Raw genomic sequence first — 27200 nt, 5'->3', positions numbered from 1 at the left:
TGCAGGTTCGGTTCCTGGGTTGGGAAGATCCCCTGGAGGAGGAAATGGCAACCCAGCATTCTTGGACAGAGGAGTCCCTGATGTTGAAAACAGTCAGATACAACTGAGTGACTGAGCATGCATGAAAGATGCTTAGAAGCGTGCCTGACCCATTACAAGTGTCCAATAAATTCTACCTGGTATTATATTATTACTGCTATTATAGTGATCAGCTTGCCAGGTTGCTTGCTTCTGAAACTCCTGTGCTTAGTCAGCTCAGTCGTGTCTGACTCTTTGCAACCCCATGGACTGTAGTCCGCCAGGCTCCTCTGTCCATGGGGATTCTCCAGGCAAGAATACTAGAGTGGGTTGCCATGCCCTCCTCCAGGGGATCTTCCCAACCCAGGGATGGAACCCAAGTCTCCCTCATTGCAAGCAGATTCTTCACTCTTTGAGTCACCAAGGAAGCCCCAAAATACTGGAGTGGCTAGCCTATCCCTTCTCCAGGGGATCTTCCCAACCCAGGAATTGAACCAGGGTCTTCTGCATCGCGGGTGGATTCTTTACCAGCTGAGCTACCAGGAAACCCCTAAAACTCCTTGGTACACAATAGTAACTATTAGTATTGTGGTAACTCAAGTGCAGAGAGGATGCTCCCTTAACCCCAACACTGGTGCAGATTTAAATGAAATAGTGAGAGAGAGGGGAGCATGCCTGAGTTAGTCCCCACCCCACCCCCTGTCCTACTAAGGGGTCAGGCAGCCATGGATCTGGCTGCCAGGTCAGATCTAGGTCCTTGGTTTCAAAACAGCCCTGTCTAGAGAATGTCCCAGGAAACCCTGGTGTCAACACGCTGGTGAGACATTAGAGCCAGCGAGAACTGGGTGGGCTTTAGTGTTAGCTGTTGGAGCTGTGGTTATCTCTACTTTTCTTGTTTCTGATTGGGCCAAATCTATACTCTTACAACCTTCTTCTCCCTCCCCACCCACCCCCTGGCATCTTGGTCTCCAGGCCCAGGCGTGGAGCCTGGCAGCCACACTGGGAAATCGGGTTTGCCCAGAGTTTATGGGATGGGGCAGTGCTGGGAACTGGAATTTCCAGGGACGAGGGAAAAGCTTGCCGTGTTGGTCCCTCAGAAATGTGGAGAATCTGGAATGTGCCAGCCAACTCTCTGCCTGGTAGGGCAACACACAAAGGTTTCTGGGCCCCATTTCTAGGGTGCCCCCTGGAGCCTCCATGTCATATCCAAGGCCCTCTATGTCAGATCTGTAAACTCTTGCAATTTCTCCCTAAAGTCACGTACAAGAGGAAAAGTAATCACCATTCATCCAATGTTTCAGTTAGTAGGATACTAGTTCATTGGAATTTTGACTTTTCTCCTCTGTCCTCTCTGGCTGAAGAGGAAGTCCTCCACGTCCCATAAATGGAGAAAGTCCTCCTTGCTCACGGCCCATGTAGTAGGAGGTCTGCAGTGACTCCTGCCTCTCGGAGGTGACAGTGTGAATCTGGGGGCAGGATGGGAAATTCCCATGAAAGTGTGCTAAGAGTCATGAGGGTGATTGGTTGAGAAAATGTGACTAGCGTCTCACTCCCTCCCACTCCTGTAGAAACAACCCAGGGCACAGGTCCAGCAACTAGAGGAAGAGAAATATTCTGTATCATCTTTCTACAGGGAACAGAACCACATTTGCTGGCCCCATCATCGCTTCCATTGTACAGATGGGAAAACTGAGGTTCAGACAGGTTATGTGACATGGCAAGTCCATGGTGGAGCTGGGATTTGTATTAAATCAGGTGGACCCTACTGTCCTATTCTTTCTGCTCTGCCCTCAAGGGCACCTCAAATGGAGCCATGACCCCCAATCATTGATGGTTTGGGGGCTAAAGAAATCTTGGGTTAAGGACTTCCCTGGTAGTCCAATGGCTAAGACTCTGCACTCCCAGTGCAGGGGGCCTGGGTTCAGTTCCTGGCCAGGGAACTAGATCCCTCATGCTGCAACTAAGAGTTTGTGTGCTGCAACTAAAGATCCCACATGCTGCAACTAAGACCCAGCACAGCCAAATAAATAATAAACAAACAAATAAATGAAAGAGATCTCACGTTAGCAGAGTCCAAAAGGTGGGTGCTGAGCCACTGGGTGGCCCCATCTGCTTGTTTCAGATTAGAAATTCAAACACTCGAGAGAAAACAGCTTGTTTTCTTCTCTCTCTCAGAGATAAGCTTTAGTCGGGGCCTTGGCCAAGCTCTCAGCACCCCCAAAGGAGGGTCTTGTTGTGGGAGTGAAGGCTCAGATCCTGCAGTGGGTGGATCAGAAGACAGATGGCTGCTGGGGGCCGAAAGCCCCAGGAGACCCCGAGGAGTCCCTTGCAGTGCTGTTTCCAGCGCACACCCACCTATAGGATCTTGTCATGAAGAGGCGCCAGGCAGAGCCAAGCAGGGGCCACCAAGGGGCTTGGTTTTCCTTACTGGGAACTGCAGTCGGCCCCCATGCCCTTGATCCCCAGTCATGGTCTCCCCTCTCTTGTCTCCTCTAGATGGGATCTATTATGGAGACAACCGGTTTGACACCGTGAGTGAGTCGGGAACTGCCACGCTGAAAGCTCGGCCAAGGGTCCGGCCCCTGCTCACTTTTCTTCCGCTGGTGAGTATGTTCTGCCCTGAGGTCAGAGGGTATTCTCTGGGCGGGCCATCTGGGCTGCCACAGAGGAGGCAGCCCCACCTGCCCTGGTCCGAGTGGTCATCAGCCTCACCCTCTGTCCATCCCCTTCCTTCCTGATGCCAACTGAGGGCGGCTACTGGGAGGAGGTGTGGTTCACGACAGGAAGGCTGAGATTAGCGGTGTCAGCTCCTTTGAGTCGAAACCTCAGGAGGGGTTATGGGGAACTTGGGTGCAGAAGCAATGCAGCAGTGGGTACCTCCAGCTCAATGGGACTCCTATTCTGCACTTACCGGGGGCTGCCTGCTCCATGCCAGGCTTTGCATAGAATGCTGGGATTCAGAGATGATTGAGCCAGCTTTGCTCAAGGAACCCCCTGCCCAGTATAGGGGATGAATTGGTAAAGAGACTGTTAATACATAGGCCAGAGCAGGAGCAGCCGACCTAGCCACAGGGGATGGTCAAGGAAGGCTTCCTGGAAGAGGCGACACCTCAACTGTCTCAAAGGTCAAATAGCAGTGACCCTTGGGAGAAGGGCATGTGGACTGCTTTATTTGTGAGTCTGAAACTGCCAGAAACCAAACACTCCCTTCTGGAGCCTGTGGTTGGGCTTTTGTTCTCTGACAAGGGAAGGAGACTCAAAACAACTTCTCTGTGACTGGTTCTATTTACTGTGACGAGAGCTCTGGCTTTTCCAAGACAGCCTAGGCCTGTGCTGTCCAATAGAAATACAGTGCGAGCCTCGTGTATAACTTTATCATTTCTAGTAGCAACATGAATAAGAAATAGGTAAAATTAGCCCTGAGATGATCATTCCAACTCTAACCAACGTAGAAGGTACGACTGAGATGTTTTACATTCTTTCTTTCACGCTAAGTCGTCAAAGTCTAGTGTGTCGCACTTTGAGCACACATCCTGCTTCTGAGCAGGGACATTTCAAGGGCTCAATAGCCACTTATGGTCAGGGGCTACCATATACAAGAGCCCAGATTTAGACCTAAACAGTCAGCCTCATAAATTCTAGGTTCGTTACCATCCGTGAGACCTGGGTCCTGGTTGGGACAATACCGTCACAGGGGTCACAGCATCTCATACCTCCATGAGGCTCTGTTCTGCCTCAACTCAGAAGGCACCAAATCCTGATCTGAGTTTTCAGGGGCCCGTTAGACCTCACAGCACCCAACACCTTGGTCCCTGCACCCACAAGTTCTGCCCAGCACCTCCTGGGACAACCACCTCCGCATACTCAGAATTGCAGCGGTGGGCACCCAGGGCTGACACACCCGTGCCCACTGTGGTTGATAAAATATTGAAATAAATGGCTGTCGCCCCTTGAGTGGCTCTTGCTCTCTTAGCTCCTCTCTGAGGTCTGCACCAGCAAGTAAAGGGTTAATGCGGCATAACTGAGTTTGTTCTGATTGGTCAGCATCCTATATCCCTGCCTCTACCCACCCATCCACTTTGGACCACTTGAGTAACAGCACAGGTCCATGCCTTTCTGCCCTCCTCCCTTCTGGTTTGGGTCCTCTGGTTTGGATCTGATCTGGGCCAACCAGGGCCTGACTGGGAGCGCTGCCCAGGGTTAGGGTCTGCTGGCTGGTACTGGCTTGGGAACAGTCCTTCAGGGCAAGCCTCAGACCCAGTCCCAGGAGATGAGGGCTTCTCCCCAGCAAACTCACAGCCCCTCATTGGTGAGGACGAGGGAATGAACACACCATGAATCCACGACTGAAAGGGACCTCGTGGGGTCCACACCAAGCCTCCCTTTACACTGGCAGGAACTGAACCCAGAAAGGGAAGGTCATTCCATGCCTTCAGTGCCAACCGTGCAGCGGGCCATGAGATCGTGGCCGACACGTGCCTTCCTGTGTCTCAGGCACCATCCCAAGTGCCTAGCGTGTGTTAACTGAACTGATAGAGAAACTGAAGCTCAGGATGGGGAAGTAACATGCTCAAGGACAGGCAGCTCATAAATGGCAGAGCTGGGGTTTGTAGCCAGGCTCCAGGGTCCAAGTTCTATCGGGCCATCCTACCTGCCCCTCCACCTACAACCTAGAAGCTTTTCCTTCTTCCCTGCCAGCATCAGCCTGCAGAACCACCTGCATCTCCTGTGTCTGCCTCTCTGAACTCCTGCCTGGCCTTTTGGGGATCACCGACCCCTCTGAGACCATGCTGAGGCTGTGGGCCACATCCACATGATCTTGCTTACAATTCCAGCACAGGGATCTCAGGCCCCGTACATCCACCTATGATGCACCTTGAGATTAGGAGCCCTGAGCCTGACCACCTGTGACCCTGGCACGTGTTTTGCTCCTGACTCAGGTCCTAAGATACAAAGCAGCCTCAGCATCCTTCATCACCCACTCCTGGGTTACGGGGAATCCAACTCCTCTGCCTTAGGCTCTGGACTGGGGCCTCTGCTTTCTTCTCGCCAGGGCAGAAGGCCGGGAGAATGAGAGGCAGGAGGACAGAACTGCGGGTGGTGCGGGTTCACACACAGACGTGCACATGCACACCCTGCCCCCCAGCCCAGCCCCCCCCTGCCCAGCCAGGTGGGGTGGGGAGCTGGGCTATGACACCGCCTCACAGCTGGGCCTCGCCCCCGCTGTCCTGCCTTCCCACACTCAGGGGGCTCCTCCCAGGCCTGACCCTGGGGCAGGGGAGGGGGCAGGCTGCAGTGCCCATGACAGGCCCATGTTCTTCGCTGAGTGCCATCCAGGCCAGGCCGTCTTCTGAGCTCACAGTTGCTCTCATGACCCCTCACGAGCCCCGCCGTGGGACGGTGTGAGAGGGGAGGGCAAGATGAGGAGGGGAAGGGCACGGCTGGTGCTTCTGCTTCCTTCCTAGACCTTCCTTGCCTATTGAGGTGAAAGTGCAGAGGATGGAGAAATATCTTGGCCAACTGCATACTTCCCCAGGCAGCTGGCCACCAAAGGCCAGTTACGAGAAGGACCCTGGGACCTCTCGGTGTCTGTGACGGGCACCAGTCCTGGCTCTGTCTCTGGGTCATGAGGCCCTTCCTCTCCTGGGGCCTCTGGCTCCTCACCCATCAGCAGGGTTACATGGGATGGTCTGCTAGGGTCTCCTCAGCTGTGACTTTCTGTGTTCAAATAACTCACTAACAGAGGGGCAGGAAGTGGGGCAGCTTCCTGGAGGCCCCCAGAGGTGCCAGGCCCTTTAGCCTCCAGGGCTCCCCCCCAACCCCGCCCCAACTTCCTGCTCTGATAGCTCCAAGGAGCTGGATTAGCATGGCAAACTTCAAAACTGGGGGTTGGGGGGGTGGCTTGGAACTTGGTTAGCGTCAGAATAAGAAAACTGAAGCCCAGGGAGGAGGGATGCATGCAACTCCCTCAGCTCCATGGAGGCAGAGACAGACCCCAAGCCCAGGTCTTCTCCTCCCAATTCCCGTCTACACCACCATGGATAGGCCTGGGCTGAGTGGGGGAAGTGTCCTTTCTCCCCACTTTCTTCTCCCTCCAAGGGGAAGCTCAGCCCAGAACTCAAGCCAGAGCCTGTCCCTAGCTTCTGAGAGCTGAGACGGTAGGACGGTAGGACGGCTGGTGGTGGGAAGGGCAAACTTGTCGCTGGGGCTGCCTGTGGCCCTACCCCAGTCTGAACCCGACCATCTCCAGGGCAATGCATATGAGGAATTAACAAAGAAATGCCAATGAGGCAAATTTGGGGAAACTGGCCAGACAGGTCTCCCGGGGTGCCTCCAGTGGTGAGAGCTCCCTGGGTCACCCCACCCTCTGAGTCAGGCAGGGCTGGCAGGGCCTGGGGAGATGTCAAGCTGGGCTCCGGGCAGGAAGCCTGACTGTTTTCGGCCCCACCCTCTACTCAGCAGAGATGCAGCCCTAGTCAGCTGGATTTCTCCTTTCTACTGTTCCTCTCCATCCCCCGGCCCCGGGAGCTGTCTCGGAAGCCAAGGCCCAGGCTCCCTTTGGGGTTGGCGCTCCTTGGGTGAACTGGGAAGGGCGGTCGGTCATGATTGGCTTTTGAGTGATTCCCCTGGCTGAAGTTAGCTGTCAGGGCTCTGGGATAGGGGAGCTTTGTGTGTTCCTGTGGGAGTGGGTGTCAGAAGCCTGCAGCCAGTGCGCAGATGGAGCACCCCTTCCCCACCGAAGCCACCCTGCCTCTGCCCACCTTCCACAGGGAGGGCCTCAGCCTGAACCCCCAAAGCCCAACACACACCCTCATCCTAACCACATATGACCGCCCCTTGGCCACCCTATGGGGCTTCCCAGGTGGTGCTAGTGGTAAAGAACTCACCTCCCAACGCAGGAGATGTAAGAGATGCGGGTTCTATGTTCCTGTGTCGGGAAGGTCCCCTGCAGGAAGAAATAGCAACCCACTCCAGTATTCTCTCCTGGAAAATCCTATGGACCAAAGAGCCTGGCAGGCTACAGTCCATAGGGTTGTAGAGTCGGACACGACTGAAGTGACTTAGCACACACACGTGCCCACCCTGTGGGTTCAGGGATGTGTGCCCCCACCTCAGGCTGCCTTCAGAAGGACTGGTTGGGGGAGAAGCTCTAGAAGTGACCTAAAGTGTGAAAGCGTTAGTTGCTTCGGTTGTGTCCAGCTCTTTCTGACCCCGTGGACTGCAGCCTGCCGGGCTCCTCTGTCCGTGGGGCTTCTCTAGGCAAGAATACTGCAGTGGCTTGCCATTTTCTTCTGCAGGAGATTTTCCCACCCCAGGAATTGAAGCTGGATCTCCTGCATTGCAGTTCTTTACCACTGAGGCACCAGAAGAGGCCTAAGGGCCTATTTAAATGGAGGATTCTAGGGACCTTGGTGTCTGGAGCAAGGGCAGGAAGGGGGCGGTGGGCTCTTAGGGCTTGTCTCCTTGAGCCCGTGGACTCCTTGCCCTGCAGGGAGACAAGAGTACAGCCCTCTATAGATGAGGGGCCAGGGCCAGGCCCTGTAGCCCGTCTGAGAGATCCTGGGGTGTCAGGTCGGTCCAGAGTAAGACGGCATTGTTGGTGGAATTCTCCATCCCCCAGGAAGGGGGCATGAGCCTTGGCAGAGGGCAGAGGCTGGGGCAAGGAAGTCCTAGAGCTCTTTTTATATTAAAAAAGAAATTTTTTTTTCCTAAGGTTATTTTTTTTTAACATTGTCCACTTTTTAAAAAGTCTGTATTGAATTTGTTACAGTATTGCTTCTGTTCTGTGTTTTGGGGTTTTGACACGGCACGTGGGGTCTTAGCTCCCCAACCAGGGATCAAACCCACACCCCCTGAACTGGAAGGTGAAGTCTTGACCACTGGACCACCAGGAAGGTCCTGGAGCTCTTGATTGTAAATGCTCAGTGGTTCCCAGCTTCAGAGAAGCTGTTGTGTGGGTGGCACGCTGCCGACCCTCACACTGCCCCCGAAAGCCAGGAAACAGCTGGCCGGGCTTCACCCAGCTGGGGACTCTGGGTGCCTGGAGGGGTTTCCTTGTGGCCTTCACGTGGGGACCCATCCCCCTGTTCCCCAGCCTACAGCAGTGTTCCCAGCCATTCCCGGCTCTGACTGACTCAGGGTCACCTCCCTCACCCCCTGAGCGCTGCACCCCACCCTGAGGTGCCCCAGCCAGGCTCCTGGAGGAGCCTGTGAGGAAGTTTGCATTCCACAGTGTATCACTGAGGCTCTGAGCTGGCTCGTACTTAAGGTCAACTGTGTGTAGCCCGTTGGCCCAACCCCTGTGACCCACCCTTGGGGTTTGCCTGCGTTCTGAGGAACCCCAGGTATGAGGATGTGTGTCCCAGCCCAGGGAAGCCAAGGGGACTGGGCTGGGGCCATCGGTGGGGAGAGGCTGTCCCCCAGATCCTTGGTGGTGCAGCAGGGGGCTAGTGGTGGGCTGACTCCCTATCACTTTAAGGGGGAGACAACCTCAATCCTCAGATAGTGAATGTTTTCCTCCCCTCCTCTTTTCTGCTTTCTTTCCTCCTTCTTTTTAACTCTGAAATATTTGTGGTCAAAAGGGGATTCCTGGTGACCTGGCCCTGACTCTGGGGAAGCACCCATCTATCTCTTCAGACCCAACCAGGCAGACACATCCCAGGAGCCCTTCCCAGAGCAGAGTATCCATGGACTCGGGCCACTGCTCACCCACTGAGCCTTGTTAGGACCCGAGGAGGGGGCGCCCAGGGAGATGCCCCCTCCTTGAATGCTTCTCTGCGGGATCTCTTTAGGTGTGGGGAGGCCTCTGATGTTACAGCAGACCCATGGAGGTGGGATCAACCCCGTCTTACAGATGAGAAAACTGAACCTCAAAACGCAAGAAGGGGGCACACTTCCCGACCACTGAATGTGTGTCTGATTCTGTCTTTGAGATGATGGATTTAAAATTGCCAGTGTGGTCTGCCTGCCTACAAAATCCATGCTTTTCTTCTTTTTTTAAGTATTCATTTATTTGGCTGCCCTGGGTCTTAGTGGCAGCACACAGAATCTTCACTGCATCACGCAGGATCTTGTGTGGCAACACCTGGACTCTCTAGTTATGGTTCGCAGGCTTAGTTGTTATGCAGCCTGTGGGATCTTAATTCCCTGACCAGGTTTCGAACCCACATCCCTTGAATTGCACGGTGGATTTTGACCCACTGGAGCACCAGGGAAGTCAGTCCCCATGCTCTTCTTGATTATAAGAACTTAAAAAAAAAAAAAAAAAAACAACTACGTATTGTGTGTGTGTGTGTGTATTTTTTAATTGTGAAGGAAACCGAAGTTCATTGTTAAGAACTGAAAATAGAGACAAATATAAGGAAGGAAATACATATAAATATTCTCAGAATGGCGCTTCCGTCCCTGGGCTCCCTGCCAGCTAATCATTGCCGGGTGACTTCTCGGTATACGAGGCTGTGTTGGGGCTGCTTGATTGAGCTGGGGAGCTGGAGCTTGCACCCCTGTGAAGTGGGCAAGGTGACGGGGATCGTAGCTTCTGGGTGTTGTCTGGGTGTGGGTTCAGGAAGGGCTGAGGCCCAGCGTCACGGGGAATGCCCCACCTGGACTCTGCCCCAGGCGTTGAGCAAGGGCTGCTGTTGCGGAGCGGGGGTGGCCTGGCTGAGGACGGAGGTGCCAGGGGGCTGCCCCAGCAGAGGGGCTCGATGCTCATTTGCATGTTCTTGGTCATTTCCCTTGCCCACCGGGTGGCACACCCCGTCCCTCGATGTGGGGCCGCTGTCCTTCAAGGGCCAGACACGTCTCCCTCCTGAGTCTACTTGAGGGGCACGCCAGCCCCTGCAGGCAGACCCCTGGGGTGTGGGGTCTGTGATTTTCCCAGGGCAAGCGTGCTGAGGGTGGGGCAGCCCTCGGCTGACTGCGGCGGTCTCGGGCCCACGTCGGAGCCAGCGGTGACCTCAGGCCCAGTCCTGTCTGCTTGGCCTCGCCCTGTGACTCCTGGAAAAGCAGCTTCACAAACTCCTCCCTCCCCCCTCCTCCCCCTCCCTCCTCCCCTGCCCCCACTTGTTCCGCCGCCCCCCTCCCCCCGAGAACGCTCCCGAGACAAGGGCGGAGGTCTGTCCCAACACCTGGTGGTGGAAGGGTGGCCTCTGGTGTTCAGGCCGCTACCCACACAGGCCGAGCACAGACGGGACACCTTACGGGCCGGGAGTCACAGAACCAGGCTGGAGATGATCCTAAAGAGCGTTCACAGGAGACGGAGGGAAGGAGGCCCTTTGTTCCCAGTTAATTGGTGGTGGGTCTGGCGCCAGAACACAGACTTTACACCTCCCTGTCCTGTGTTCTTTCTACCTCTCATTCATTCATCCAGGAGTTTCTTCACTCATCCAACTCTCACTGAATTGCCCCATCTGTGCCAGGCGGGGCAAAAAGACTCAGCCGTCCCCCTACCCACAGATAGGCTGGGCTGGGCCAGCAGAGACCACAGTCACCTGCAACAGGCTTCGTTTATGCTGGAGGAAAAGTGTGAGGATGAATACTGTCGTGGTAAAGAGGGCAGGCTCTGAGTTCCAGTCTCGACTCTGCTGTTTATTAGCTGTATGACCTTGGGCGATGTACTTAGCCTCTCTGTGCCTCAGTTTCATCTTCTATACGATAAAAACAACAACCTACCTCTTAGGGTTACTATGAGGATTAACTAGGTTGCTACGTGTGAAGTACTCAGAACAGTGCCTAGCACATAGCAGGCACCTAATAAACATCAGCCAGCAGAATGCACACACAGGGTGAGGAGCACACTGAGAAGAGAGATGAACTCGGGCTGAGGTTGCCAAGGAGGGCTTCATGGAGGAGGGGTATTTAATCTAGGGTTTAAAGGATAGGTAGGAGTTTGCTGGACAAAGAAGGGCATCCAAGAGAGAATAAGAGCCAAAGTTAAAGTAGATAATGAATAAGGATCTGCTTTACAGCACAGGGAACTCTTCTCAATACTCTGTAATGACCCATATGGGAATAGAATTTTAAAAAGAGTGGCTATAGGTATATGCATAACTGATTGATTTTATTGGACAGCAGAAACTAACACATTTTAAATCTACTAAACTCTAATTTTAAAAAAAGAGCAAAGCAAGATTTGGGAGGTCTGAGAGGATGTGGGAGTGAATCTCAAGCAGCTGCAGTGATTCTCCACGGTGGGGGAGGGGAGCAGAGCCAAATCATCTAGGGGCTTTTTCAAGCTATAGATTCACCCCCAGAACCTCCAAATACTCCCTCCAAGGAGTGGTCTCTCTGCCGTACCGAAGATCCCACTGCAGGGAGTCCATTTGCTCTTGAGTGAGGCAGGTCTCCAGGGACACTGGTGGAAAAATACAAGAACCACTAACCGGAGCCCAGAGTTTGTGGAGTGGGTGGGAGAAGGCGGCAGGAGCTGCGGACAGGACAGCTTATGAAAAGTCTAGAACGCCATGCGAAGGCGTTTGAGTGTCAACCTCTGGACGGATGGAAGGATGCTGAACAGGGAAGGGACCTGCTCTGGGATGCATTTTATTTCTTTCTTTCTTTTTAAAAAAATATTTATTTATTTTTGGTTGCATTGGGTCTTAGTCATGACGCCTGGGCTTCTCTAGTTGAGACGTGTGGGCTCAGCAGTTGTGGCCCACGGACTTAGTTGCTGCGAATCAGGTGGGATCTTAGTTCCCCAGCCAGGGATTGAATCTGTGTCCCCTGCGTTGGGAGGCAGAGTCTTAACCACCGGACCACCAGGGAATTCCCTGAGATGCATTTTAGAAAGAACATCCTGGCATCAGGCTTAAAGAATGGGGTGAGGCAGAAGTCAGGGAGATGATGGCAGTAGTCCGTCTGTCTGTCTGTCTGGGTAATAGACAGTGAGGACTGAAGGAGGGCCGAGCTTTCAGGGTAGCAGGAAGGGAGGGACACAGGATGTGCCTGGCAGAGCCAGGTGAAAAGCTGGGGGTGTGGGTGACGGGTGGATGCCTGGAAAGACAGTGATACCTAACTAGCTGTGAGTTCTTAGGCAGGTCACCTAACCTCTCTGCCTGAGTTTGCTCATCTGTAAAGGGGAGGTAGTAATAACGTTGATCGCATCTCATGTTGTGAAAAGTAAATGAGTTAAGAGATGGAAGACAGAGCACCTGTACAGAGTGCTAAGCAGCAGCTGTTAAGGTTAGGGTTAAGGTCGGGAATATTAGAAATGGGAGAAAGAAGTGAGATGCTGATGTCTGTCCAGTGGATGGGTAAGCTCTAAGTCTCCCTCAACACTTTCTCTCTTGACGGTCTTCTTCTTTTGTTTGTGGGTGTGTGTGCCAAGTCGCTTCAGTCCTGTCCAACTCTTTGTGACCCTGTGGACTGTAGCTCTTCAGGTTCTTCTGTCCCTGAGATTCTTCAGGCGAGGATGCTGGAGTGGCTGTCGTGCCCTCCTCCGGGGGATCTTCCTGCCCCAGGGATCGCGCTCTCCTGTCTTATGTCTCTGGCATCGGCAGGCAGGTTCTTTACCACTAGCGCCACCTGGGAAGCCCTTGGTCTTTTGTTTGCTATGTTTTCACTTCTTAAATTGTAAGATACATAACATACAGTTTACCATTTTAACCATTTTGAAATGGACCATTCAAGGGTATTAAGTAACTTTTTCTTTTTAGCCAACTCTAATGTGCAGAGCAATTGCAGGAATAGTACAAAGAACTCCCTAGAACCGCCACCTAGATTCACCTCATTGTGCTCCATTTGCTTTATTTGCTCTCTCTCTTGTTATTTACACACTTGTTTCTAAAGAGTAATTTGAGACATCGGATCCCTTTTTCCTAAATACTTACCTATTCACAACATTGCAAATCAACTATAATGCAATTAGAAAAAAACCAAAAACCTTCCCCTCTTCAAAAAAGAAAAAGAAAAAATCTTACATACTATGTGTGTGCTATGTAAGCACAGAGATATTCTCTGCACAACTAGCAAATTCAGGAATATAATATTGATACGACACCATTTTCTGATATACCTTTTACATTCAATCATCGCTGATTGTTCATTGAGACCCTTTTACAGCATACCCTTCCCCCGTCGCAGGATCACACACTTCTCATTGAGATGTTACTTCCAGCCCCTCTTCCAGAGGCTTCACCTCAGTCGTCTTGGCTAAGGGAGGCAGGTGAGGAAGTTCACTCCCCGTGGAGATGGATGCTGTTCACATCTGTGCATTTGTACACTGAACTCTGTCACCACCCAAGCCAGGGCACTGGATGCCAGCTCCCTGGGTCCCCGTGTTGAGAGGGGAGTGACCTCTCAACAAGGTCCTCAAACAAGACCTTCCAGGTCTGTTTTAGAAGCATTTGCATTGAAAAGAGTTTTTTATTTGCCTTTCCCAATCCACACCGGTAGTAGGGACAGCTAGCCCAGGCAGGTGGGAAGGAAAGAAGCAGGGTCAGCTGGGGCTTGGGGCTGCGTTAAGTTCAGTACTGGGGGCTCCTGAAGGGGTGAGTCTGGATGTTGGGACTTACCCCATGGGTAATAGAGTACCACAGCACCTCAAGCACTGTGGGGATGTGGTAGGTGTGTCCTGGACTCGTGTGTGTGTGTGTGTGGGTGTGTTTGTTCCAAGGCCGCTCAGGAGACAGACTTCCATCCTGTGGTCTTTGGGGTCTAATGCGTTTTCAGAGTTAAGATCAAAGGTGGGGTGGGCAGTATTACCTCCAGCCCATAAAGTCCCTCTGTGTTCCTCATTCACACATAATTATAGGGTGATCCAGAAGGTGCTTCTAGGATTCCAGGCAGCTTGCTTTGATTGTTCACAATATTTTCACCTTTGTGGGGAGAAGATTTAGAACACAGATTCCTAGGTTAGGAGCATTATCTCGTTTGGTCATCATAATGGCCCCACAAAGCAGGAAGTATCTCCATTTTATACAAGGAGAAAATGAGTCTCTGATTTGTAGAAAAGGGAAGTTGGGAGGCCTAGGTTTGCACCCTGTCTCTTAAGGGATTTGAGATAACATAATGCTGGCACATAGTAGATACATAAGTGATAGATTAACATCATGGCTGCTACGGCTCATCCAGGGTCACTCCACTGGCAACATCACACATGCACAGGCAAAATCCAGAGCACGACTGGAATCTGAAAACTCTTGATGATAAGTCCCTAGGTCTTTCTACTTTCCAGTTATGTGCAAAAGAGTAATGAGAGCTCAACCCTGGCTTTTAAAGGCCTGGCCTCCATCCCATCAAAATCAGAGTATACATACTCCATGAGGGTTATTAGACAGTCAGTCACAGGTATACCGCAAAGAATCGGACAGGACTTAGCGCCTGAACAACTGGACAGTCTCGTGTACGGCAGTATGTACCGCATCTCAGAATGCAGGGTTGAGAGATGTTGAGAACACGTATGTGCCCATGTGACTCAAACAGAGGCAGAAAAAAAGTAGATGATGGGGCAAGGCCATTCCAGTTCTTCAGACTTCTTTTAAGAACAAAATGGGTTGTTTGCTGCCCTCATAGAACCAGAGAGTAATTCTGAGACTGCCCTTGGTACCCCGAGATCTTGTGGATGTTTATGAAACATCTGCCTTGAATCCCCCTTCTTATACATTAAACCATTAAGTCTAGAGAGTTGGTGCCATCAGCCCATCAGTGAGTAACAGCTTGGCTCACTATGTGTCCATGTTTGTGGGATTCATATAAGACATGTCCCTGGGCTCCAAGGAGCAACCAGATCTCATTGGAGGAACTGGGGGAGTATCTAGAGAGCGACCAGGAGTCCTCCCTTCTGGGACTTGGCTGTAGGTTGCTCTGAACAACAGTCAGTCAGCATGGCCTGGTGCAGACAAGGGATGGCTCTGTAGGAATAACAAGAGCTAACGTTTATTGGGTCTTCACTGCATGCCAGGAACTAAGTGCTTCTTGTGTATTGCACCACTTAATCCTCACAACTTCCCTAGAATAGGTACATTCTATTTTTTCTTTTGTGACCATGTTGTGTGGCATGTGAGAACCTAATTCCCCAACCAGAGATCGAACCTGTGCCCGCTGCCATTGGGAATGTGGAGTCTTAACCACTGGACTGCCAGGGAAGTCCCAGTAAATTCTATTTTTAAATCAGTTTCATAGTCAAGGAAACTGAGGCACAGAGAACTTAAGTCACTGGCTGAGTCATATAGCCAGTAGGAGGCAGAGCTAGAATTCAAATTCAAGCAGTCTGGCTCCAGAACTTTCCTATTCCCTCTACCATCTTTCTAGAGGGGCTCTGTGAATCCTTTTAGGATTAGAGACTTGGACTTTAGTGAAGCAAAATTCTCAGGGGTGGGAGCTCCACAGACCTGGGCTTAGCACCACTGGTCGTGAGACTGTAAACAACTTATCAAACTTCTAAACCTCCGCATTCTCTGGCTCATGGGGACAACTTCTTTGTCACAGGGCAGTGTGATGGTGAGCATGTGTTTAGAGCACAGAGCAAAGGGGTGTTACTGTTAGAAATGGAGGGTGGGAAGAGGGGCACAGCCTGACCAACACCCAGGATCAGGGATGAACATGAACCAGAGGGGTGTGTTGGAAGGATCCTAGAGAGGGAGCTGGTTCAGTTAGATTGTCAGATTGGCTGTAACAGGTGAGTGGAAATAAACACTATCCTGAAGGATACTGCCAGGGTGTTGAGGACCTTGAAAGCTACCATAAAACGCCCCACAGCTCCTCCAAAGGACAGGTGTGTGGATGTTGTTGACATATGGAAATGTGTGTTTGGAGGGGGAAAAAAATAGAATGCAAAATAGTATGTACAGACCAACAGCTGTGTAAACGCATTATGGTCTGCAAGCCTAGAGATCAGAAAGGCATCTGCAGTGCTGTCAATACTCCAGGTCACTGCTCTTTTCTTATTTACTTTTCTGTAACTACCTAATGAAAACTAAGAGTGAACAGGAAGCCAGGCCAAGGGGGGTTGGCTTTTGAGCTTGTGGACATCCCTGGGGAGTTAGGCACAGTTTTTTTTTTTTTTTTTTTATCTGTTTCAATTGAGATACAATTTATATACAGTTGATATTCATTATTTGCAGATTCCGTATCTGTAATTTGCCTACTTGCTAAAATTTATTTGTAACCCCCCAAATCTACTCAAGACACTTTGGCACGAGCGGAGCAGTGAAAAGTTTGTCACCTGCTGCACAGGGAACCAGCTGAGGTCGAACAAGACATTCTGCTTCCTTGTTTCAGCCCTTGTACTGGAAATAAGCATCCTTTTCTGTTTAGTGCCATGCTTTTCATATTTCTTTGCTTTTTGTTGGTGATTTTGCTATTTAAAAATGGCCCTCAAGGACTTCCCTGGCAGTCCAATGGTTAAGACTCTGTGTTTCCAGGGCAGAAAGGCATGGGTTTGATCCCTGGTTGGGAAACCAAGATCCCACATGTTTCATGGAATGGCTAGAAAAACATTTTTTTTTTAATTTTAAAAATTAAATAAAATGCCCCGTAAGCACAGGGCTGATGTGCTGTCTAACATCCCTACGTGCAAGGAAGCTACGAGGTGCCTTACAGAGAAAATACGTGTTAGGTAAGCTTCGAAGGCGCGAGTTACGGTGCTGCTGGCCATGAGTTCAATGTCAATGCGTTAACAACAGATATTAAATAAGGTGTCTTTAAAGAGAAACATGCATAAAGACAAAGTTGTATATTGATCATCTGATGAAAGTGACTTGACCAAGATTTACAGGATCCTAACCCTGTATGGATGGAGAAGGAAATGGTAACCCACCCCAGTATTCTTGCCTGGAGAATCCCACGGACAAAGGAGCCTGGTGGGCTACAGTCCATGGGGTTGCAAAGAGTCGGACATGACTGAGTGACTCACACACACACACACACACACACACACACACACACAACCCTATATGGATGTGAGAGTTGGACTGTGAAGAAAGCTGAGCACCAAAGAATTGATGCTTTTGAACTGTGGTGTTGGAGAAGACTCTTGAGAGTCCCTTGGACTGCAAGGAGATCCAACCAGTCCATCCTAAAGGAGATCAGTCCCAAGTGTTCATTGGAAGGACTGATGCTGAAGCTGAAACTCCAGTACTTTGGTCACCTGATGCGAAGAGCTGACTCATTTGAAAAGACCCTGATGCTGGGAAGGATTGAGGAGAAGGGGACGACAGAGGATGAGATGGTTGGATGGCATCACCGACTCAATGGACTTGGGTTTGGGTGGACTCAGGGAGTTGGTGATGGACAGGGAGGCCTGGCGTGCTGTGGTTCATGGGGTCTCAAAGAGTTGGACACGACTGAGCGACTGAACTGAACTGAACCCTGTATTTCCCTCAGGGCATGGATCCAGTTTTTACTAATTCAGTGTTTGCAGCAATTTCACAGACCCTAACTACTGCGAATAACAAGACTTGACTATATCATAAAATTCAACCTTTTAACTAAGCCCATATTTCAGTATACTCACTGGTTATTCCTGTGAATTTTCCAGCAATTATAACGGCCTCACAGAGCAGCAAGTTAAGAACTGTCTTTCCCTGTCCCCTGATGGTTCTGCTCTCTTTCAGGATGCCCAGGAGAACCATGGACTGGCTGTACCCACCCCTTGTGTGCCAGACAACTTTGCAGACAAACAAGTGACAGGTAAGAGGACCCCAGGCTTGAGGCTTGTCTTTCTTTTTTTCCTCCTTAAGCCCAAGCATCTGGACCTCCCTCCCCAGCTGGTGATAAAGCTGGAGTCCCCAGGCCTCTTGGCTGCTAGCTGCTGTGGGTGGGAGATGAGGAGAGCCAGAGCTAAGGCCCAGGGGAGGAAGGATGGTGAGGGCTGGGGCCAGAGCAGGAACAAGGGCAGCGTGAGTGATAGAAAGAACCCTGGAGTCAGGCAGCCCTGGCCTTGAATCCCAGCTCCCCTGCATATTAGCCTCGTTCCCTGGGGCAAGTCACTTAACCCCTTGCCCCTCCGTATCTCTGGGCAAGACAATTCCAGTTCTGAAGGCACAAACAAAGTACTAGATAGGATGTGAGTCACTTCTTGTCATATCGCTTGCTCAAAACCCACCAGTGACTTCCCTTGTCACCTAACAGAAGGGTTCTTGCCAGGACGGCCAGAATCCGGCCCCACCTGGCCTAATCTGCTGGCTTTCTCGTCTCATCCCACTCTCCTTGCTGCTCCTTCAGTATCCAGGCTCGTTTCCACCCCTGGGCCTTTGCACTCCCTGCGGTCCAGTCTGTTCTTCCCTTGCACGTGTGCACAGCTCTCTCTCCCTCCCTCATTCCGTCTTTCCTCCAATGTCACCTTCTCAGCCAGGTCTTCCCAGACCTCCCTATTCACATTGCACCCCCAGCACCCCTCCTGGGTTTTCCCCCCATATCACTCATCATCTCGATGTGCTGGAAATTTACTGATGTGTTCATTGTCTATCTCATTGTCCCGTTAAAACACAAGCTGCAAGAGGGCCAGTATTTTGACTATGTTTTGGTTTGTCTTTTACTCCTGTGTCCCAGCTCCTAACACTTGGGTGCTCACTGGATGTGGTCTTTATTTTGAAGTCAGGAAACTGGGAGGAGCCCTTCAGAGCTGCACATTCCTGGGTTTGTTTCACTCTGTGCCAGAAATTAAGAGGTGGGGGAGGCAAAGGATATGTGCCCCTCAGAGAGGAGTAACTAGGGCATCCTGGTGGTCTGCAGACACTAGGGAGGGGGCAGGGACTGGGGCCAGGGGGTAGGGATTTGAGCCTCTGGGGCCAGGGTGGGGGACTCAGTATCTCTCTAGTGCCTGAGTCAACCAAGTCAATTCATTTCCACTCCATCCATCCGGCAGTCCAGAGTCTATTCCAGTTCTCTGCGAGGTTCTCTGGATTCTTGGTAGATTCAGGATCTTTAGAAAGCAGGAGTTGCTCATGCAGATTTCTTCCTCCCAAACTTTCACCCAAACTTCCTCACCGATGTGTCCAGGCCCCTACCCCCATCCATGACTTCCTATGTCTCCCAGCTTCCCTGTCTTACGCAGAATGGAAAGTTAAGCACAGGCGGTAGTAGTCAAAGTGATTACCATTCTCTGGACCTAGCACCTGATAAGCTCTTTCCATTCTTTTATATAAATTCTCTTAATCCTCAAACAGATTTATGAGGCAATTGCTGATGTTATTGCCATTTTACAGATAATGAAACTGAGGCTCCGCAAGTTTAACCAGTGTGTCCAAGGTCACACATTTAGTAAGCAGAAGAGCCTGGATTTGAACCCTGGCGTTTCTGGCCAAAGCGAGTTTAGTAAAGGGATGATATATAGGACTGTGAGCAGGGCAGAAGCGTGGAGCCTGAGCCTCGGAAGCCAATGGAGAAAATTCAGCACAGGCTCCAGAGGCTGTGCCAGGGGCACAGGGGTCCCTCCCTGGAAAGAAGAGGGTCCCTCTCAGGAGAGGTCAGGAGACTGGAGACATTGGCTGCTCCTCGCTTGGTGTTCCCGAAACCAGCCAGCTGCTCTCTCAGGAGGTCAGCAAGCCCGCGCTGCCTGCTCACCCTCCTCATCTCTGCCTCTCCCTCCTTCCAGGCACCAGCATGCTCGTCAATGGCAACCTCCGACTATACAGCTCTGTGGGGGACCTAAGGCCTGGACAGTATGGCCAGGACTTACTCATCCCCCCACCTCCCCCGGGCCCGGCACCGGCGCCGCCCCTAGGCACCCTGCAGCCTCCAGAGGAGCTCTCACCGCCACCTCCACCCTCCACAGCTCCCCCGCCTCCTCCCCTGCTGGCATCACTGCACCCACCCCCACCCAGCACGGCCCCAGCTCTGCCCCCAGGGATGGGGGCCCTTTCCCCCGCCCCCACCGTTTCCTCCCCATCCACACCCACGCCTCCTGACTTCATTCCGCCCGCCCCACCCCAGGCCGTTCAAGCCCCACCTCCACCCCTCGTGCCAACCCCGACACCCCCAGCCCCAGGGTCTCCCCATGCCGTGGGGACCCACCTCTTCCCCGCTGGGGGTGTCACCAAGTGGAAATCGGAAGTAATGCTGAATGGCAGGCAGCCTGACGCCCCCAGAAGCAGCCCCCCCAGGAGCCCTGCTGAGCCCAAGGGGGGCCTCCTGGGTCCGGAGTCCCACCTCACCTTCCCCCGGTCATTCAAGGTGCCTCCCCCAACCCCAGTCAGGACTTCGTCCATCTCCATTCCAGAGGTACAAGGGGCTCCTCCTCAGGACGAAGAGCCCACCAAGAAGGGCCCCAGTCGACCCTCACTGCCTCCCAGCTTCCAGATCCGCTCCGCGTGCCAGGCCTACCCAGACAGGGCTTCTGAGCTAGCGCACCCTGAGGAGCCCAGCGCTGTGGCACCGGCTGGCCCGAGGCCGGGCCAGCCTCAGGTCCAGAGCAGTGAACAAGCCGAGATGCCACCTCCAGCCCCTCCCCTGCCCCCTCCTGCACCCCCGCTCCCTCCGCCAGCACCCCCGCTGCCCCCAGCCGCCCCTCCTCTGCCATCTGCCGAGAAGGCAGCCCCTCCACCTGCTGGGTTGATGAAAAGACCCAAGGCTAGCTCTCCTGCTCCCAAACCCAAACCTGACCCCCCGAGCCCGGAGGAAACAGCCTCTTCGGAGCCCATGGACTGGCGGGATCCCAGCCAGATGGCAAAGCTGCGGGACGAGCTGTCAGCCTATCTTTGCGGCTCCAGGAGAGAGGACCGGCTCGCCAGTCACAGACCAGGTCCAGCGGCAGCCTCTCAGGGAAGGGAGGACCACAAGCGTCCCAGCCGGCCAGTGAAAGAGGCGCCCCCAAGCCTGCCAGAGAAGGAGGCCCCTTCATGCATTCCTGAGGAGAGTCCGTGCAGCCGGCCAAAGAAGGATGCCACCAGCCTGACCCTCCCTCCTGTGGATTACCTCCCCCAAGACGCGCCAACTCCTAGCGTCTGGGAGATCCGGAAGAAGCTGGAGGCCCAGCTTTCCTCATCAGCTGAGAAGGAGGCCAGGCCCAGCAGAGGCTCTCTGCCTCCCAAACCTCAGCCAGAAGGGGGAAGACTCTTTGAAAACAGAGTTGATAACGGCAAATTCTCCAAGCCTGTGGCCAAGAATCTGCCACCTCTATCCACCACCCCTCTGCCAAACACACCACTCCAGTCCAAGGTCACACCCGGACCAGCCACCCCACCCAAGGCCACGCCCGGACCAGCCACCCCACCCAAGGCCACGCCCGGACCAGCCACCCCACCCAAGGCCACGCCCGGACCAGCCACCCCACCCAAGGCCACGCCCGGACCAGCCACCCCACCCAAGGCCACACCCAGACCAGCCACCCCACCCAAGGCCACGCCCGGACCAGCCACACCACCCAAGGCCACGCCCGGACCAGCCACCCCACCCAAGGCCACGCCCGGACCAGCCACACCACCCAAGGCCACGCCCGGACCAGCCACACCACCCAAGGCCACGCCCGGACCAGCCACACCACCCAAGGCCACGCCCGGACCAGCCACACCACCCAAGACCACACCTCTACCCATCACATCTTCCCAACTGATAGCAGAAAAGAACCAGGTTGCAGCTGGGCAGTGGCAGAAGCCAGAACATGAAGAACTTGCAGTGCCCTCCAAGCCAGAGGTAGAGGGGCACTCCTCAGAGGCCAGTAAGCCTCCTACACAGGGAACCCGCTCATCTCCAGCCTTCCCCCCAAAGATATCACCTGGGCGAGAAGAGGCGCCGTGTTTCTACAAGCCCCATCGCAGCCAGAACAGCCCCAGCAGAGAGGTGGCCGTGGTGACGCCCACCCTGTCCAGAGGAGAGGCTGCAGGGTTAGGCAAGCCTGTGGAGGGGAAGGAGCCCCAGGAGCTGCCGCCCAAGCCCCCAGCCTCACCCCAGGCTGCTGACGAGCTCCTCAGGCACCCGGTGACGGGGGAGGTGGTGGAGCGGGGCTCCCCGATGGCCCTGCTCCTTGCAGCCAAGCAGAGGGCCCAGAAGGGGAGGTCCAGGGGGGCTGCCCTGGGCCGGTCCTCCCTGCCAGGGAGTGTCCGAGGCCCCAGCCAGCCCGAGGCAGGCTCTGATACCATCTTGTACAACGAGGGCCAGCCCAACTCCTTCACTGTGGTCCCCAAGGTGTCCAAGGAGACTGGGAATGTCCCCCAGCTAACCTCGCCAGGACAGCCCAAAGGACTCCGTCAGTGGGAACCCCAGCCCCGCAGGGACCCAGAGGGCACGGAGTCGGGCCGCGGGCCCAGCTGGACAAAGGTGGAGCCCCGGGCCTCGGCGGCCTGGGAGAGACCAGAGCCCTCCAGCTTCCTCCAGGGCCGCCTGCTGCCCAAGTCTTTCTCTTCCCCTCCTTCTCCTTCCCACAAACCGGAGGAAGACAAGGAGGAGGAGTTCAACTTTGAGGTCATCCCGCCACCGCCAGAATTCAGTAATGACCCCGAGCCCCCCACCCAAGGCCACACCCAGACCAGCCACCCCTTGCAGTATCTGGGGCGCCGGGGTTCCCCTCCCCGGAACAATTTCTCAGACTTGGGGCAGCTCGCCAACGCGGGCCCACCTCGCAGCTTCTCTCACTTCTCCGCCGATCCAGGTCCGGCCCGGGGCCTGGAGCGCTTCTCGGGCGGGGGCGGGGGTCGCTCGCTCATCAAGAAGCGCCTTTACGTCGGGGAGCCCCACCGCAACCCCGGGCCGCCCCGCGGCGGCACCGGCCGCAGCCTGAGCTCCCCCAACTGCTTCGGGCCGCAGCCCGGGGGCCCCTTTGCAGCGCCCAGCGGCCCCGAGATGCGGCGCGTCAACTCGGCGGGCCGCGGGCCCCCCGGCGGCCTGCACTCGCGGAAGATGTCCCTGGAGGGCGCCCCTCGCGGAGAGACCAAGTACAAAGCTCTCGGCGGCGGCGGCGGCGACTACGGCTGCGCCCCGGCTACCGCTACCGGCAGGTGAGCGGCGGGCCAGGGTGGCCAGGGTGATGGTGGGCTGAGAAAGCAGGGGAGATGGGGGCTGGGCTGGGAAGGCAGGGGAAGGGGGTGCTGGGCTGGGAAGGCAGGGGAGACGGAGGCTCGCCCCCAGACCATCCGGAGCTGGCCAGGCTTCGGCCATCCCCCCGGATATTTGGTTTTCTCCATCCTGGCTCTCAGGGCAGAGAAAAGGGGCAAGGAAGCGCGCTTCCCTAACATCCACTCTCCTATGTCTTCTCTCCTGTCTCTCTCTTCCTAGAGTCCCCGTGTGGGGTGGGGGAGAGCTGAGTGGTCCTTGAGTGCTGAGATTTCCCATCACCGAGATGCATCCAGAGCCAGGCTAGGAGGGAAGGGTTCTGAGAAGGAGGGTATTGCGCATGTACTCTGGCAACACGGCCTGGACAGGAGGGAACCCTGTGGCTGCTGGGTCAATACTGGGGTCCCACTGGGGAGGATAAGCCTTGGGCTTGAGGGGCAGCTCCATCCTTCCTCTGATGGCCCTGGGGAGATTCTCGGGGTGATGGTTAACCAGCTGCAGATACTAACCTCATCTCTCTCCTGCTCCCCACCAGGTCTCCCCACAACAACACGCACTACGGAATCTCCATCAACACATTCACTGTGAGGCCTGGGACCCGCCATCCCATCTCCTATGCCTACTCAGGGGCCCATTGGAAGGCCCCGTCCTGAGCTCAGGGTTTTCTCAGCTGTCTTCCAAGGGGTCGGATCCGGGCGCTTGTTTTGGTGGGGTTGGGAGGGATGCAACTGGTGTTAGGTAGCCTCACTCAGACACAGAAGAGTCTTTGTTTCCCAAAGACAGACAGACGGACAACGAGTGAAGCAGTGGCCCCAGGAAGATCAGGATTGGACTTCTGTTTCCCAAAGCCTTGGTGTGGCTGTGGGCTGTCTGCAGAGGAGGGTGGGAGGGAGAAGGAGGGAGAAGAGAAGGAAATTTTAAGGACCCGGAGCCTGAGTTTTCACTGTCTGGGACTATTTGCCTTAGCAGGGCTTACTGAAAGCAGTTTTCCAAGCAGCCCTGCTGAGCAGGTTCTAAAAGCAAGGGCAGGGGCATTGGCTCTGAATGGGAACCCATCAGAATGGCTGTGGTTGCCGGTCAGGTTCTCATGAGGGGCTGGGGACCAGCCCTGTCTGGGTGGGGGTGCAGGGTGCTACAGGTTGATCTCAGCTTCCACCCGCCCACCAGTTGCCAATCCAGAGGTGATACCTAGAGTTGCTGGTATGAAAGCCACATTGAGGTGGGACCAGGAATATGCAGGCACAAGTGGGGGAGGTACCAGAACAAAGTGCTTTGCACTGACCATGAGTGGGGATGGGGGAATTGGAGGTTCATTTCTCCCTGGCCTTGAGCTACAGAAGGGCCTAGAGAGGGAAGACTTGGCAAGTTTGGGATGGAAGACACAGGGTGGAGGCTTGCTTTTCTACTCAGACCCAGGTAGCCATGATTTAGGGGGTTGGGGCCAAGGAGCTAGAGAGCCTGGGGCTTGGCACCAAAGGCCTTGAGTGATGGTCAGGTCCTGTATGGGATTTGGAGGGGCATCATCCCAACCACCCCTCCCAACCCAGTACTACAGGTCCCCAATATTATTGAGGCCTTGGGATGTGTAACCAAGATGCCAGAAGGCCTTGGAGAGTAGAAAGTGACAGAGATGGGAATAGAGGTCTAAGAAGAGTTTGCTGCGAGTAGGGACCGTGATTTGGAAAGTCAAGAGTGCAGCACCAGGCCCATTCAGAGCAGGGAAACCTGATCAGTAAGGTGACCATTTGTTCTTTGGTGGGAAGTCTGGGTTTAGGCCTGCTTTCCAGTGAATTAGAACCCCTTCCACTTCCAAAAAACAGCCCTGGTGTAGATGATGTCTGGCCATCAGACATATCAGGGAACAGTATTCTTGGTCCATCTTGTCTTCAGGTCTTGGTGGGTTGAACTCCTGGGGCCAGGCCAAGGCAGGCTACCTGGGTGAGGGAATAGGGCAGGGGGTGCCCGCCTCAGAGGAGCAGGCTGGTGGGGGCACCCAGGAAGCATTTCCCTTTGGGGGCACGATGTTGGACCTCTGTGATGTGTGCTAACCACTGACAGTACCGGGGTGGGGGGTAGCAGAGGACCACTTCAGGGAAAGAGTACTGGGGTGGGCAGGTGCTCTGATGGGGCAGGATCTGGTTACCGGTGTCTAAAAAGCCAGCCGCACCCCAGTGCCAGCACTAGCTCTATATATATGTATGTATTTCCCCCTGTACAATGTTTTTTTTTTTTTTACAAGATTTCACTAATTTATCTGCTGTGTTAAGGCTTGAGGGGTGGGCTGTGGACTCCTAGCTGTATCTTGCTCTGGGGTTGGCAGGGAAGGACTGATTCTCTCTTGGCTTGGAAATACACAGGCCAGTCTGGATGGCCTCCAGTCCTGTGGCTGCGGATTGATGACTGGGACGTACGGGGCTGTGATGAGAGGTTGGGGAAGTGAACTGAGCCAGGGAAGGCCGAGCACAGGGTGGTGGCTGAACTGGAGCCATCATGCTGGGCCTAACTCTCTCTTCTGACCCTTAGGTTTTCTCATTTTCCAAGTCCTTTTAAGGGGAGGGAGTAGAGCTGAAGTCTGGTGATAACAGACTGTGCCCCAAAGCAAATCTCTGAGTCTCTGAACCTCAGTTTCTTCCGTACAATGGATATGATAACCTACCTCATGAGGCTGTTGTGACGACTAGAGACAGTCATCTAACAGGGATCTGAGCGGCCACGAGATAGCAGGCACTGTGCTTAGCACTGATACACAGCCATCAACATTCACACGCCTCCTACCCATGGCAAGACTAGTCTCGTGGAGGAGAGACAATGGAAGGAACGCATAGAAACAGCCTCTATTATAAAGAATGGTAGGGAGGGGAAAAAACAGGGACTATGAGAATAACTGGAGGGTGGGGGAGAGGAGTGGATTGACTTTGACTGCCTGGTCAGGGGGAGGCCTCTTGAAGGGGTGCCGTTTATGTGATCCAAGTCAAGCATCCAACATATATCTGGTACTCAGTAATTGCTCAATAAACTGCATCTTGTGTGTGGCCCTGCATGGTTTTCCATAAAGCATCTTTAGCTTTCCCAGAAGAGGAAACTGAGAACCAGAGGTCATTTTGGGACAGTGAGAGAGAGTGTGCTTGGGGTGTTTCCTGGGGCTGAGCCTTTTGTGGGGGGGGTTTCTGGGAAAGGGAGGCTGGGAGGGTGACTCACTTGTCCGGCAACTTGGAAGGGCCTCCCCTCTCCCATCCTGGGGCTCCCTGGTTCTCTTGTCTCTCACCGTCCCCACCCTGAACTGTGAGCAAGGATGGGGCCCTGCCTCTGGCTGCTCTGCAGGAGGGGAGGATCAAGGGATCACCTTGAGTCATCTCTAACTCATCTTGAAAGTGACCGGGATGGATGCGTGCTGTGTGGGTTTTTTTTGGGGGGGGGGGGGGAATCTTTTGACCCTGCTGCATGGCATGTGGGATCTTAGTTCCCCAACCAGGGATTGAACCTGTGCCCCCTGCACTGGCAACGCAGTCTTAACCGCTGGACCACCCTGTGTGGGGGTCTTAAACTTAGTCCCAGACTTCTTTAAATAGCTGTTGAGAGCTATGCATCCTCACCCCAGAAAGATGCCCCCACATGCATTTTTACAGGTTATTTCAGGCACTCCACAAATCCCCCCAGACTGGGCTCCATGGACTTCACGGTGAGAACTCCTGATGAAATCGTGGTCATGGTAACCACCAACAGTGTACTTAATTTTGACAGTTTGGAAAATTCATTCCTTTGCTCGTTTACTCCTGACAGTTGTCTAAGGTGTGCTGGCCTTGTAATACACCTACTTCCATGTTGAGAAATTAGGGCTTCCGTGAGAAAATTAGAGCTCCAAGAAGAGTGAATTGTTCAGAATAGCCCACCTGCCTCCAGCCTCTGCTCCTCACCGCTGCCTGCCTCCCACCATTCCCACGTTTCATCCCTCTCCCAGTCATATCACGCCTCCCCCAAACTGTGTACCTGTCGGAGCAGGGCTGGGGAGGGCCTGAGGAGGGGAAAGCTAATAGGCAAAGTTAATGGGTGTAGGTGGCATAGGTGTTCCTGGATCGGGGTGGTCGCACCTTGGTTTCTGGAGCCTCCTCACTGCTTCCTGGACGTGGCCCAAGTCCCAGTACCCAGAACCACCATCCCCATCTCCCTTTGAGGTCTGGCCCAAAGCAGCAGCGGGTCAGGTCCTGGGGCCTGCAGTGATGTCTGAAGGGCCCTCTTCTCCCAAAGGAGAAAGCTCG

At 53.9% G+C, this 27200-nt stretch overlaps 1 protein-coding gene across 1 annotated transcript in view; it reads left to right on the top strand.

The window, feature by feature from the left end:
* C7H6orf132 (chromosome 7 C6orf132 homolog) overlaps positions 1 to 25972 on the top strand; it is a 34501-nt gene extending 8529 nt beyond the window's left edge. Inside the window, exons 2-5 of the mRNA XM_061146705.1 lie at positions 2515 to 2621; positions 17571 to 17646; positions 19553 to 22889; positions 23480 to 25972. Of these exons, the coding sequence (XP_061002688.1) occupies positions 2515 to 2621; positions 17571 to 17646; positions 19553 to 22889; positions 23480 to 23597 (3638 nt within the window). The 3' untranslated portion in view covers positions 23598 to 25972. The remainder of the gene's footprint in view (positions 1 to 2514; positions 2622 to 17570; positions 17647 to 19552; positions 22890 to 23479) is intronic.
* Positions 25973 to 27200: the final 1228 nt, after the last annotated feature.

The sequence above is a fragment of the Dama dama genome, chromosome 7 (genome assembly GCF_033118175.1).
Source record: "Dama dama isolate Ldn47 chromosome 7, ASM3311817v1, whole genome shotgun sequence".
Taxonomy (NCBI): domain Eukaryota; kingdom Metazoa; phylum Chordata; class Mammalia; order Artiodactyla; family Cervidae; genus Dama; species Dama dama.
This window is presented reverse-complemented; position numbering and strand designations above follow the sequence as displayed.